We start from the raw sequence: 15,683 nt of genomic DNA on the forward strand, positions 1-15,683 counted from the left end.
TGTAGACCAACTTTATTGCTTGCCTGTATAAATTATAAAAAAACATGTTTTGTGTGTCCTTTGAAACTTCGCAAATTAATATAACACCTTAAGTTATTAAAACGTATATATTCCATTAATTGTAATATTTACAAAACAGCATCAGGAAGAACGTTCCTTATCTATTTATTGTTAATTTACCGCATTTGTTAAATACGTCTTGGAGGGACTATATCGCTAGGTACGTTTTAGTTTTGTTTTTTCAGTGTTTTTATTGTTGTGTTCCTACATTTAGGCACATAAAAACATTTTTTTAGCTCATTTTCGGAGTCGGCATTTTGAAAACTGAACAGTGCTGCTCGCTTGAAGTCTACTACAGCATGATGACGTCAAGCATTCCCTCCAAGGTCATACTAGAATCGTTTTGAATCCTGACTCTCAAAATGATTTTTCGCTTCTATTCGCAAGGAAATGGTGGTAACCAGTGGCGGATTATCCTTAAGGCAAAGTAGGCATATGCCTAGGGGCGCAAGGATAAAAAGGGGCGCGCGCGGAAGTTTTTAAACCTAAAGAAAAAATAAGGAAGTACCTAATATAAAAAAAGTATTTTGCATAATATGTGACCGCCAGAGGGGTGTCTATGAGGTGCTAGCCTAGAGCGCTATCAACATTTAATCCGCCTATGGTGGTAACACATTATGCGTCGAGAAAAATTTGTCAATTGCATAAAATCCTTTAGTTCAAATGTTGGAAAGGACGAAGGACCTTCTACTTATTTTAATAATTTATAGCATTTAGAATAAACTTGGTCATTTTTCCTGATTTAGTAATATTTTTTCATTACTAGGTAGGTGTCACTTACATTCGGAAATATGTGTTTCTTACATGTACGTATTTACAATCCTTACAGGATCTATAACCTAAAACACTATATTGTGAGAAAAAATTGGCAAAACTTCCATAAGTTGGGTATCACTACCAAAATAATGGCGGTTATCAGTTGTCTATTGTGTCAATTATGGTCTTCTGTGTCTTCATGATCTCTCGAATTAAGTACTTGGTTTTTAACGTGTCGTAGTCTCGATACTTCAACCGCTTTCTTTCAAAAGTCGATTTCCATATCGCGTAGTCGTGGTCTGTTTTTCTTGCCTAATTCCACACCTATAGCAACCATAAGTTGCAATAATGCATTTAATTATTGTTTCATAAATAGTTCTCTTATTTTATTTTATTTTTTTGTTATTAGACGGCTAGACAATACCGAATAGAGTTATTGAATTGCTCGCCTTCCTTGGTTTATTTTATTTTTTATATCTGTATTTGAAAAAATGACCCCTAAGTATTAAAAACTTTTGTTTTTTCAATTTTTTGTAGTTTCATTGTCGATAAGTAGATCCCTTCTACGTTCTCGAAGGACTAAGTACTCTTTTGAAAATTTATAGTGAGGCCCCATTTTAGTTACCTTTAATGTAGGGGCCTCTTTCATATTTTTATCGATCCCATATTCCCTTTTTATGTGCTTGTTATGACGCTCGATGAATATGACTCAACTGTGATTTTCTTTTCGAGACGTCATTAAAAACGAACTTCGCTGTACTGAACTATAAATATATAATTTAATTCGATTAAACATTAATAAAGGTCGCTATGTTCGAAACGGGTATAATAAAAGTAAGGTCTTTAAAAGAGAAAACAAAACAAACGTTTCTGTGTTACTCGGAATTAAAATACTTATCGGCTAGTTTCCCAGGACATTACTTACGGCCGCGTACTTGTACACACAATAATTTCCTCTTAACAAATTGCAAATACATTTCCTTTGTTAAAGTTTTCTGGCTCACCTACATCGACATGCGTAACAACATCATGGCGGCACACGGCAGGCAGAGGGGCAGCAAACAATAAGTGGCAAAAAGGAATAATATGACCCGGCCGGTAATTAATTTTCCGTTTTTATAGGCTGCGGGACGCAATAAACCGGCCGCAATCTCTCCATTTCGTTTCCATTTTACGTTGATACGTTTTACGCGTTTCACCATTACCTGCCTACTTGCTACCACCGCCTCTACACTTATGTATATATACCTACATACATTACACACATACGTAGATGTACAGGTACGTGTCTACATGTCTATTATGCATTATACATTCAGCGCTTACTATAACAAAACAGAGAAAAAATAAAAAAAAAGAATTGTCCGCCAACCATTATGGCCGAAGCATATCGAACAAATAGCACACAACATGAGTTAATTGAGCGTAGGGAAAATACTTGTATGTACATCACGGCTTTCCCGCAACACAAATTCGCTCCAGTAATGTTCAATAGTACGTAAGGGAATAACAATAAGACGCGTCTACACACAACTCAATTTCGCTCTAATGTGGGTCGATCTTTAAAGAGGGGAAATCCATACGACACAGATTTTCTTTTAACTTCTTTAAAACACATTTTATTGCTGTAGTAAAAAGGTTCAATTCCTAACTGAGGAAACTGCCACATCTCACTGCATCTTTACGTCTTACATCACAATTTATACATACAGAAAAAGTTCCTTATTCGCGGGTGAAAAAATTGTAATCCAGTTCCTGTATTCGAGACTAAAAATTTCATTATTCGCGGATGCAATCGGTTAACAGAAAAGTAATCGGTGTCAGTTATTAAGGAGATTAACAGCAATAGACCGCTTGAGCCTTGTGAATTTTTCCGGAAACATGGATTCCTATTCTCAACATTGTGATTTAACGCTGCGAGATAAATGTCTGATTTTTTGTATGGTAACAGACAAAGGTTCATACTAACTCAGTACGTTTTTGGTTTTCAATAATACGGTCATTAAAAGCTTTTACAAGTGCTTACAGTTGATACTTCTTGTAGGAAGCGAATATTCAATAGAAATTAAAAAAATTAAAAAATGGCCTTCGACACGCTTTAGAGCGAAGCTTTATCTATTTTAGTACAAAATTTAAAACCTCTGTTCCAAACATTAAACTCATGATATCTAGAACTGATAATCATGTTTTTACTCCTCGGCGTTTGATGTACTATACTGAATCCCCTTAATGTATCGACATCATTTGAGTATGTACTGTTGGTACGTGCCGAGGCAGCTTTTATAAAAGATGCAACCGAGTGGACTAATTTCAAAATTCAAAACAAGAAAAAATCACTAAATTTTTTAAACCCTTGCCTAAAGGCGATTATAACGATTATTTTAATTGTGACTTTCTCAATAAATTGATTTTATTCTGATACATTTTGGTTTTATTTTGGAACCTTAGAACGTATCCCCTATATAATTCCATACCAATTACTATTTCATATCCACGATTTCTGTATTCGCGGTATATTTATGGAACGTATACCCCGCGAATAAAGAGCTTCTACTGTAATAGAAAACACATTATAACACGCTTATCTATTTGTATAGATAATACAACACTTGCATTTAAACGCACTTTAGTTTTCTAAGTTTTCAAAGTTTTTACTTTACGTTCCTTTGGTCAAAATGGAAAGGTGGATTTTATTAATCGAGCTTAATTGGCTCATTGTGGGATCAAAAGTACGATTTTGTTAATTTTAACTTTGAATACCTCATTCACATGAAATAACCGAAACGCAAGTAGAAAAAAGAAAAACATTAGCACCACACTCAAAACAATCTCATTTCACAATGAATCTGAAAAGCTCGTCGAAGCTGCTTCCAAGTATGCATTAGAATCGCAGTATTAAAATCCACGCCAAAAATTCATCATTAATTTTTGTTAGATTTGGAATATCACCGCGAAATTCTTGTGAGAAGTATATTGTAAGCATAGGAACTGGACAAAAGTCTCATCAACAATGTTCAAAACACTAACCTAAAGCCCTTGCCTAGAGTGCTTTAGCCCTGTAGAAGTCCCAATTACTTTTTGAAATAAAAAAAAACTTCGAATTACCAATTAATGCAACGAAATCCTAAGCACGTTAAAAGTGCTTCAATCATTTTGAATGAGCTTGAAGCCCTTTGAATTACAAACGACAAGGTATGTATATGAAGTCCCAATTACTTCTTAATGAAAGGGCTTAAATTAAAGTGCAGAATGAACTGAAAGCACATTTCCAAGCACACAAAGCATAAACTCTGTTCTGTTCTGGTCATAATCAGAATTTTACGCTACCAAATATATGAGGATGTCACCCATTCCAGTGGTCTAACGTTTTGCAAAATCTATCAATCCTGCTTTTTCCAACTCTTCTGGCAATCTTAGTCTACCGTCTTCGATTTTTTTTTTCTGGACTCTCCCTTGCTGCAACAACCAAGGAAGTTGCGGACGGTTACCTTAGTCAATATTCGTATGTAAAAGTAGCTTGACTCGTCATGGACGCCATCAACTGTTATTTTGGGTGCTTGGCATTCATCTGGGCCGATTTTCCCCATCACCTCTCGCTACCACAGTCTACGTTTGTGAGGTACAATTGTTTGTAATAATTGTTGAAGAAAAATACAATATTACCATAACCAATTTGCTCTAAGTACGATTTAACCTCTGCATGAGAAAAATGATTTTCTAACAAAGCATACTGTTACAAAATTGTTTTGCTATAACATATCACTTCAAAAGTTCGAAATTGTTTCTTTGTCGTGAAGACAGTAACGCTAATTTCTATTGTGGGGGATCCTCATGAAGAATATTCAGGGAAATCCCTCTATATCTCCTATAGGTATATTCCTGATTTGCTACACGCTACATATTGCATGCTCCCTATAAATTGTAGTCGGGAAGAATTATACGTATCTACTATAATCTATTGACTGGATTGACTTAAACAGTTATCATTTTTCAGTAAGTCAAGCAAAAATAAAAGTATTGCCATACAGGAATAAAATAATATTTAAATAAATTATACAACTCATTCCGAGCTCCTCGAAAGAAGAAAATGACACTATAAAATAGTATGCACTATAAACATATAGCGAAAATAACAAAATCTTAAATTAGGTATACCTAAGTGAACTTATGTGGTCGAAGAGGCTCCTAGACGGACCTGTTCGTCACAGTCTAATTGCTCCCCGTATTTTATCTGTAATTAAATTTGGCGAGTTTAATTTCGTTCGGGTCGTAAAACAAAAGCAACGGCAAAATTGCTTGCTATTGGACGACGAGTCTTCGACACGCCCTTGTTTTTTGTTTTTTACTGCCGCCTCGCGAGATTCTCGCAGTTTTATTCCCTCTTCTTATTCCTCTTCGTATATTGAAGTCTCTTTACATATATACAAAAACAAACACAAATGCACAAATATACTATGTATATGCATATTAGATATACCCTGTATGTATTTACCTACGTTAATACGTGCAGAGCTATGTAAAACCATGTAGCCACCACCACTATTTCTTAGGTGGTGGTGGCTTAGAGTTTATAAATATTCGAATTATCCGGCTTGATGGACCATATTCGTTATATTTTATCTTCCATTACACCAAATAAACAACTGTTTTTTTTTCACTTAATTGAAGAGTTACAAATAATTACTTGTCTTTGTTTTTCTTCTTTCTTCATAAAATGCTGAATAATATATTTTCACATAAAATAATTGCAACGACGAAAATTTACTGTTAATTAAATCTTTCTGTCTTCCTGAAATGAAGACACGACAGATTGTAAATGCACCCTTCATAATAAAATTAAGTAAAATTTGCTGAAATTATCGCCACTATGATAGGGGACTGATTTTAAACCCCCATGACGATGAATGGTAAGCCAGCATATGTAGGCTGTACTTATCTATCTATGTAGGGCTATCAAGTGAGCGAATAACGGAAAGCATTCGACAAGAAGAATAACCCTGAGAGTTCCCATTCGAAACACATATGACTTCCATGGTACAGTTACATTACTGACAAAACAAATTAGTACCTGAACATTCAAACCAATTTATTAAAAAAATGAAAGATACACTTGATTATGGTCACAGATAAATGAATATTTGGTAAATTCAAGTTGTTCCGAAATCCTTTATGTAAAACTGTTCTTGTTTTGTCCAACGTAGGTACGTTCCCTATTGCCGCTTCTCTTTGACTTCAAAGAAGTGATGATAACTTGATAACTAAAGTTGATCCTGATTGCGCACTTTGATGCATCATTTGATATCGTTTTAATCGAGTAGGCAATGAAAGCAGCGGTTGATATAAAGCCGTGGATTGGAGGTGAACAGCGAGTTTATGCCACGCCCGACGCAACGCGATTGGTTGGGCGGCGACCCTCCTCAAAAGCGCGCTATCTTGATACCTGTTTTATTATGCAATTCGCCGTTGTCTGGTCGTTTAATGCTCATGCTCAAAAGCCGTTTTATATTCTCCTTTTTTATTTTTTTTTCCTTTTCTGTTTCCTCTCATTACAATATATCGCGGGGGTTCTCTTTGTTGTTTGCGCGAACAGACAATAAAGCAATTGCGTGCGCAAAGTAGACGCAATCTTTGTGCAATCAACACTAATTGCAATCTAGAAAATAATACGTCAATGCATACAATCTACATCTTATGTAGGTATATAAATATGTATATAAAACACGTGCACTCAATGTTCTTTAACACCTTTACCACACGTTTCATCATCGTTGAATTAAAATAATATGCATCTATTGGTAAATGTACAAGGGGATAATTTAAATATCTGCCTCGGTGGACCACTGAGAATAGAGCTTTCAAATTTTATCCGGCTCGATGGACCACCGAAAAAAGATTTTATTCCTTATCATCACAGCCGTGTAGAACTTTATCTGGCTCAGCGGCATTCAATTCTTCCTTAAATATAAGGAGCGCAGCATAATTGCATGACAATCAATCGTTTAAGAGAATACAAAGTATAATTGCTGTTTTCAAAAACTGTGCAGAGCAAGTGTAGAGGCAAGACAGCCACTATAGGTAGGTACTACAAGCTACAAACTTAAAAGTCTTCTTTTTCTCGGCAAAGTGTGTGTAATTATGTGTTATATGCATTAGTCCCAGACAACGAAAGAAAACCTGTTCTCTGTCCCGACAGAAAGTTAAGTACATCGACATTGCGATGGTTTATGGATTTTCTGCGCCAAGCGGTCCGTGTACGCTGGCAACTGAAATAATTATTTATGGGAAACATGACCGAATGAGAGGCAGAAACAGCGAACAAAGAAGACAGAGAAAGTGAAACATTATAACCTGTCGCTATTATTCATACGTATTACAAATACCATGCAATATTTCTAACATTACCATAGGTGTAGGTATATATTATAATAATTACAGTGCAAATCATCACTTTAAGGAGTTAATTAATAACATAATGAAGCTCTTTAGAAAAAATTATTTATTAAGCAATTATTAAAAATAACATCACAAATATATTTTTAATAGTTTCTGTGGCTGAAACTAAGGCACTAAAATAACTTTGGACAAAATTATTGCGGGGTAGTTTAAGTGTACTTTGAAGGAGGCATTCAGAAGGCAATTACCGACATAGGTACATCAGGTAGGTACAGTAGAGGCGATAACCGAACATTCTATTACATACTATCATTAAAGGGGAGTATCATCTTTTGAAAAATACGACGTCTATTTTATTGATCAATGAATGTATGCGCGGCACTGTAAGGGTGCGAAACATGTAAGGTAGGCGCAGCGGAAAAGAAAAGGTTAGGAGCATTTGAAATGTGATGTTACAGGCGAATGATGAGGATACCGTTGATAGAGAATGTACAAGGCAATAATTCAAATATCTGCCTCGGTGTACCACTGAGAATAGAGCTTTTCAAATTTTATCCGGCTCGATGGACCACCGAAAAAGATTTTATTCCTTATCATCACAGCCGTGTAGAACTTTATCTGGCTCAGCGGCACTTATTATTCTTCCTTAAATATAAGGAGCGTAGCGTAATTGCATGACAATCAATCGTTTTAGAAACTATAAAGTATAATTAAAATAATTAGAAATGAAGAGATATTAGAAAGAATAGGAGAACAGAGGACTCAGCGGAAGTCAATAATAAATATGCGAGATAGGTTGGTAGGACACCTTCTCAGGCATGAAGGTCTAATCAGAGACATGTTAGAGACAGAAACGGGAGTAGAGGTAGACCTAGATTAGATTACTGCTCGCAAATATGTGGGTTGTTCTGGTATTAAGGAAATGCAAAGATTAGCTTAGGATAGGAAAGAATAAAGGTGCGCGTCCTACCAGTCTTAGGACTGACAACCTTATGACGTTGAATGAATGCAATGTTTATTACATATTAAATATAACTTTTGTAAACGTGTACATTTCAATAACATCAGCAACTTTTGTTTCTATCGTTTAACACTATTACGATTCTACTGTTCTACTGTATCAACATCAAGAGCAATGAGAAATATCTTTTTTGCATACAACGTAAAAACCAAGCGCAGCCAAACAGATTCTGCCCAAGTTTGTTAATTGGAGAAGGGACTAGAGAAGGGCGATGCAACTTGACCATCAAGAAATAATTCAGAGTAGGTACCCCTAATATACAAAAATGGACTATTTAACGTCTAAAAAATGCGTATACAAATTTAAATACAATTTTTTATGAATGCTACTGCTCGTTTCATATTTCGAGAAATGAATATGTCTATCAATTTTTCGAGATCTATTCAACATCATGATAAATACCTGCGCAACATAGCATAACGATTCAGTCTTATTTGACCCACTGTTGGTCGAATGCAACTTTTAAGACGCTTTAGTATTGAAAAGGTTCGTTCGTTGGTGCAGGAAAAACTGGAAATCGTCATGAAAACAGAACGAATTTAGAGAATAAATGTTTTCTTTTTTTCGCTAAAACTCGACAATGCCTTTTATTGTCTAGTTATGTTGAAAGTTATATTGTCAACTAAATAAATGAATTTTGTTGAGATTTATAGTGTTGTAAAAAATAATTATTAGAGAAGGATTAAAAAATCGAGTCAAAACCAGGACCGAACTCTTGGTTGGTTCATTATTTTAAGTCTGCCCGGGTAAAATTTTAGACAAAAACTAGATAGGTGTGTGCATATATATTTATATGTACGATTTTTGGGACTAAACTCGAAAAACTAGAAAATAAGGTCTATCGTATGGTGAAAGAATAAGAAACTTTTCTGAAACAGAAACTTATAACACAATTGCAATAATCGTAATTTGATGCTAGAGTGTGTCCAGCGAAGTGGCTATCAAATATATTCCAAGAAAAGTAGTAACAAAGGAAAATGAATAACGAAGTTATGGTGAAAAGAAATATTACGTGATTATGATTACCTATTACTAATTCTTGTTTTTAATTTTTCATTTTGTATTATATTCCATTCATAAATTTTGCTCACTTTATTTGAAGAAAAACAATAAAAATTCATACAGATATACTGGATTATTATTTAATACTTTTGACAATATTCATTTTACCAATGATATTCTTAAATGTTATAGCAACATTATTTTCATTAATTTTGGTTCTATGTATTAATAGTAATAATAGTAATATGAATTTACTAATTGTAAGAAAATGTTTTAAGAAATAAAGAGCATTAGGATAATATAGGTGCAGAATTTGTTTTTCTTAAGGACCTGACTAGAAATTTTAATTTTGATTTTCACGAATGTTTGGCTGTTTTGGGCCCTAATTAAATCCCAATTATATTTCTAAGCATTAGATATTGGGCAAACCTAAATAATTATCTAATCGGGCTAAAGGTCCTAATTTGGTCCGGATTAGGTCCTTAAATCCGGCACTCTTGGTTAGTTACGAACAAGGAAGTGCGTTATTTTTTTCTTTTAACTAGGACTTTCTTCGGTTACCTCATTCGGAACTCGGTTGACCTAATAAGGGCCCTAAAAAACGAATGGAAATTTCTATTCGGGAGAGTACGTTACCCTTTTGAGGATGATTGTAAGTAAACTTACCAAAAAAGTCAAATAAGTCTCCAAAAATTTCGCACCATACATTTACCGGAAACAGATCTTGAAATTCCGAAGGATGTATGTACGAATTTGAATCGCACCAATAGTGATTATTATTATTCAAAATTCCGTCCCACATGAAACAAAGTCTTTAAACAACTCCCTATGGAAAAAATTAAGCTATGTAGTAAGTACTTCTCATTTGAAACCAGTGTCAAAAATCGCTGTTAAAAATCAGTTTCAAAACTTGTACTTGCTGCAAATGATAAGGATGCAGTAACTGTTTCTTTAAAAATTGACACACTGAGAGGAGCTAACGTTCTCTGCTATCCCGCAAGAACTATTTTGGGGAGTTGTCGAGGATTTTGGCCTTAAAGCAGCGATATGGTTTAAACCCGTAACACATTATCGTTACAACAACTGTTCTATAGTGGCTGACTTACACTAATAACTGATGTTGTATTGTTGAATTAGTTTATTGAACTGCACCAGGTTTAAACGATAAAAGAATAACTAGCTACTACAGGTTGACTGTTAGCATAAACACCCGGAATTAAACTTAATTTAATCTAACAAATAGGCAATACATGAGCAAAAAAANACGATTTTCCTGCTTTTCCATTTTTACGAAAACCACAGAGGCGTCTTGTTCAGCGTGCTGTCAAACCTACACTAGCAAGGAGATCGGGCTGAAACTATAGCTACAAGCTATCCAAGGATGGTACTATAGAATGTCACCTCAAGGTAGGCCTAGTGGCGTCATCTCTTGGTTAGGCCGGAAACTTATCAATCCACCCTCGTATGCAAAGGCTTCGTTTATGGACATAATATGTCTAATTGATTTAGCACTTATATACTCTTTTATTTTAAGTACCACCCAATCAATGTTGTTTATCTGCGGCTTTGGTGAGTAAATAATAATAATTATTATTCGCGTTGAACATGCACCGAACATCTACCTACTCATTAATTGTTTATTATTATGTTAGATTAGACTATAAAATAAATGCATTAAAAATAACACGACTTCTACTTGGGGCTTTCTGTTCTTAATTATTTCACTGATTAATAAAAAATTCCGTATCCACGTATATCGACAGCTCGCTATAGTTTACGTAATAATTACAGGCAGCTATAATTAATGCAAGTTAATATATCGTAAAAGGTAATAACTAAAACAATCACTCCGCAATATAGGTGCAATTAGAGAAAATGTTTTATCTATTAAGTATAGGTACAGTACAATAACATTTTCGAAATAAAAAACATCTCAAAGCGTTTTTTTTCTCTACGATGTTTGATTCGTATATAATTATAAAATGAGATTTGCATCAATTGTTATTAACTGTGCCTATTTTTTGACGTATTCAACATCCAAAGGTTATTTGATTCTCTTCAAAAGTTAATTAGAATTTACCTGGCAAAAAAAATTTTTTTTTTATTTGCGCATTTTTTCATAATTCCTAACCCAAAATTCTGTGCACGTCCCTGAGTCTAGCAAAGACTATTTATAACCTTTGCTAATTCGATTACCAAATTAATATCGACTTACTGAATTAATGAAGTGAAAGTTATAATTAATTTAAATTTGACACGTCGTGATTCATATTTTTTGATTTCATTTTAATAACGCGTTCTAATAACTTGAAAGGCTAAATTAATTTACAATACAAAATAGATACTTATCTACTCAGACATAAAATAAACAAATAAATAGGTAAAGTATCACCTTCAGAGGAGATTCTTTTCCAATTAATTAGGCTAACATTTAATAAATTTTACTACACATGCAAAGAAGTAAATTAAGTTGTTATGTATTGCTGAATGATTTTAATTGCAGTATAGTTACCAATAACAAACGAATTAATAATTTTCGAAATACAATATCTATTAATTTTTTTTGGAGGCTTTTGTGATGAATGAAAACATACATATAATCCGACGGAGAAACTTAACTTTTATGGAAAACAAGGAAAACTGCTTTCAATTTTACTCTAATGAAATGCTCGATATGAAATATTTGCTTTAGGATTTTGTCAATGGTAAAATAGTGAAAAGAAAGACGGTAATTATCCAGAGTTGGGGTTGCAGACCAAAATCGCTCCAAAAATTTTTTCATCGATTTCCGGTCATTCTACATAATAGAATTAGATATTAGAAAGTGGGGGGGGGCAGTTTTTTATGACTTCATAAATAATAATTTCTTGAATGATAGTTTTTCAAAATTGTTCCAATTCTGGATAATTACCTGCATTGATGGAGTCATTGGTTAGGTAAATTTATGACAGATTGGAGTTTACTTAATGCCACTGCCCGCCGGAGACGGGCTGATATGTTAGAGTATTTTATTGAAAAAACCATTAGTACTTTAATTTTCCTAGTACAATATCGGAATTTCATACAATTCCTAAAATTGGGACTCCATACCAAAATCGCTCAGGATTCAATGTTCAATAAAACTAATGGTTTCTGTGAATAAAATATTGTACCATATCAGCCCGCCTCCAGCAAGGACATTAAACTCCAATCTGTCACAAATCTACCTAACCAAACAATGACGACACCAATGCAGGTAATTATTCAGAATTAGGGCAATTTTGAAAATTTATCATTCAAAAAAAATTTTTTTTTATTTATGAAGTCATAAGCAACTGTCTCCCCCGCCTTCTAATATCTATTTCTATTATGTAGAATTACCGGAAATCGATGAAAAAAATTTTTGGAGCGATTTTGGTCTAGAGTCCCAATTTTGGGCAATTACCGAAAAGACTTCCTCCTTAGAATCATATAAATACTTAAGTGCCTCTGTAGGTATTACTTGATAAACAGTTAATCCTATGCATTTGATATTACATATGCAATAACAGCAAAACCAGTTTATGAATTGGAAAAATGGTTACGCACAAATATCAGGATCAAGTGAAATATTATACGAACGAAATTGCGTAAACATTTTTGGGTAAATAGCAGTTTAAGTACCTACCTACCTTCTATACTTATAGAGTATTCGAGTAATTAAAACCAACACATCTGGGTCAGTGAACTCTACATACAATTACACATATCGAATATGTCCAATTTGTTTCAGATTCTATCATACCGCTGTCTTATTAATCAGCATTCAGTCATATACTTAGTGCTATTATTCTAAGAAAATTGAACATTTTTGCTAACATTATTAGTTAACATTTGGCGCTTTTATTTAGTCTTGTATTATTTTTAATAAAATTCGTTACCTGTCTAACTTTTTTTAGGCACCTAGAACCTAGACGATATTATCTAATAATGATAACAATAATCAGATTTGTTTAGTTTTGCAATTAACATTTTCTGAAGTAACTATTCTCCTATTCAATAAATCTGTACTCTATAGGTATAGTATTTTCTGTAATATCCAAGTAACTGTCTCTTTTAAATTCATATGGTTATCTAAATGCTATCGAGATACTTAGAAACGGCCCTTCTTAATGGTTTATTCTACCTCACCTTTTCCATATGAATGAAAGTCATGAATTTAATAGTTATCTCCATTTAAGTATAAATAAAGCAGTGTAATAACAAAAAAAATCTATTAAGAGTAAATGTAAATTAAAATCCTTACTAAATAACATTCGTGCATAAAATTTTGGGAAAAATAGTACAAAATTATTTTTATCTTTGGTAAAGTGCCGTTACCTAGTTTTGTCTACTACCTAGATTCTAAACAGTCAGGTAAACTACCTGACACTACCAAGAATTGACTGAAATTGAACAATTGCAAACGGTATTCAGGACCATTTTCATTATGTTTGCTAAGAAGACAGCAGGTGAGTAACGTGCAAGGCTACTTTCTTCAAGGGTAGGTATACGGGGTAAACAATCAAGTAAGCCATACCCTTATGGAGACAGGTACACTTTAAACAAATACCATCGCGTGAATGTATACTATCTTAGATGGAGCAATACAAAGCAAATCTACTGTATTTACAAACAAAAATTGTTAAGTTAGATAAATCATAAATATGATTAGGAGACTTAATCGAATACATTGACTAAGTACCTAGGTAGGTTATGTTATCTCTATTTTATGAAATGGAATGGGTTAATATTTTTTACTCACTAACCATCAAATGTCGTGGAAACAGATATGTTTCTGAACGATATTTTTTGTCTCGAACAGAAATGCGTTAGGTAAATAAAAACAGGTTCACAACAAGCGATAAACACAACATTGATGGCAAAAAGCTACTGATAAAAATGTCCTAGCTCTACTATAGAGTATAGAATATCATTAAGTTGGAGTTTTTACGGACACGTCATTGTTATTAAAAACGTCTCATTTTAATTACCTATTCAAATATTGCACGATTTTAACACAAAGGTTTTATTAAAACTATATCACGGACACATACGGACACCCACCCACAACTATCGTAAGTAGGTATATAGCACCTATGCATGTATGCATGTACACATGTCAACTATAATTGAGTTGGTACCTACTCGATCTAATCAATATTATAATCAATAAATTTTACCTATTGTTACAGCCAGAACGAAAATTAAAACCAACTTTCAGTTACCTATTTTCTTTTTTTCGATATAATATAACTTCAAGGTTAAATCCAATCAATCTCGAGATTTAATTGCGTAGAATTAACTACAATTACAGCAAAATATAATAACATTCAACAATACTTAATTAAATTCAGTATTAAAATATTGAGTGCCGTACGTAGTCAATTCACTTGATGTTAAAAAGACATCAATTATTCTAATTATTGTTTGATTCAATAAAGTTAGTTTACTTTTTTTTTGGTAACACTGTGTGGTTCGCATATTTATGCATTTAATAAATAATTAAAAAAAAAAATAAGTACCGGGCTGTCGTCTCCTAATTCGCTATCCCGTTCGTGAGGGTCCATCTCCATGGCATACACCGGCACGGGTTCCCTGTTTTTGACGCGAATTTTGACAAACTGTCTAGCAGAATGCGTATTTACGCACTCTGCATGCACATCAATCCGGAAATATTGTCCGTACGACGACACACGTGTCCGCCTTTCTCTCTTAAACAACAACACGAAAATAGAAACAATTAACACACGAATTACCGCGCACTAAACAATAGCAACAACAACGATGAGTGCACACGGGGAAGATGGCAGTTTCGTAAATAATAATAATATAAAAGACGCACAATAAGTTCAATTCACCGGCGGTCAACAATCATCAAATATAAACGTAACGTAACGAACCTTGATTTTACACTACTAAAATACTACTACTGCACGGCGACGGGTCAACGTGGCGCACGCAAAACGTTCGATCGCAGATGGCTCAGCACACAAACGTACGCTAGTCTGAAGCGAACCAATCGAATGATCAGGAGGAGCCTGCAAGTGGAGGGGCGGTACTCCAACGAGGATAATATAAAATGATTATGCTTTATTGTTGCACGTTATCCAATCCCGTTGGAGAACGGGAATTTTATTAATAAATGGGAACGCTACAATATCGTTACGCGTTAATTAAACCAAGAATTATGCCTGTACGATTGTTAAATTATTATTCAAACTATGTATACGTGTTGTATGCGCTTATTTTTCTGATAACAATAATCAATATCAATTTGAATTATTAGGTAGGTAGGTACTAATTGTAAATAACTGAAAATAGGTACGTGAAATCCTATCTAATATAAATTTATTATTAGATAAAGTTAATTTTTGAATGTTAAATTTTATAATATGCCCATTACTTTTAACATCAATATCTAAACTTATAGGTATCATTTTTATCATACAGT

The 15,683-nt window shown here is 33.7% G+C and overlaps 1 protein-coding gene across 1 annotated transcript in view; it reads right to left on the minus strand.

Annotated features, from left to right (window-relative positions):
* Window positions 1–15,226, minus strand: part of LOC108733464 (protein dead ringer-like) — a 198,392-nt gene extending 183,166 nt beyond the window's left edge. Inside the window, exon 1 of the mRNA XM_018464638.1 lies at window positions 14,755–15,226. Coding sequence (XP_018320140.1) covers window positions 14,755–14,805 — 51 coding nt within the window. The 5' untranslated portion in view covers window positions 14,806–15,226. The remainder of the gene's footprint in view (window positions 1–14,754) is intronic.
* Between the last annotated feature and the right edge of the window lie 457 nt (window positions 15,227–15,683).

This window comes from Agrilus planipennis, unplaced genomic scaffold (assembly GCF_000699045.2).
Source record: "Agrilus planipennis isolate EAB-ADULT unplaced genomic scaffold, Apla_2.0 scaffold44, whole genome shotgun sequence".
Classification (NCBI taxonomy): domain Eukaryota; kingdom Metazoa; phylum Arthropoda; class Insecta; order Coleoptera; family Buprestidae; genus Agrilus; species Agrilus planipennis.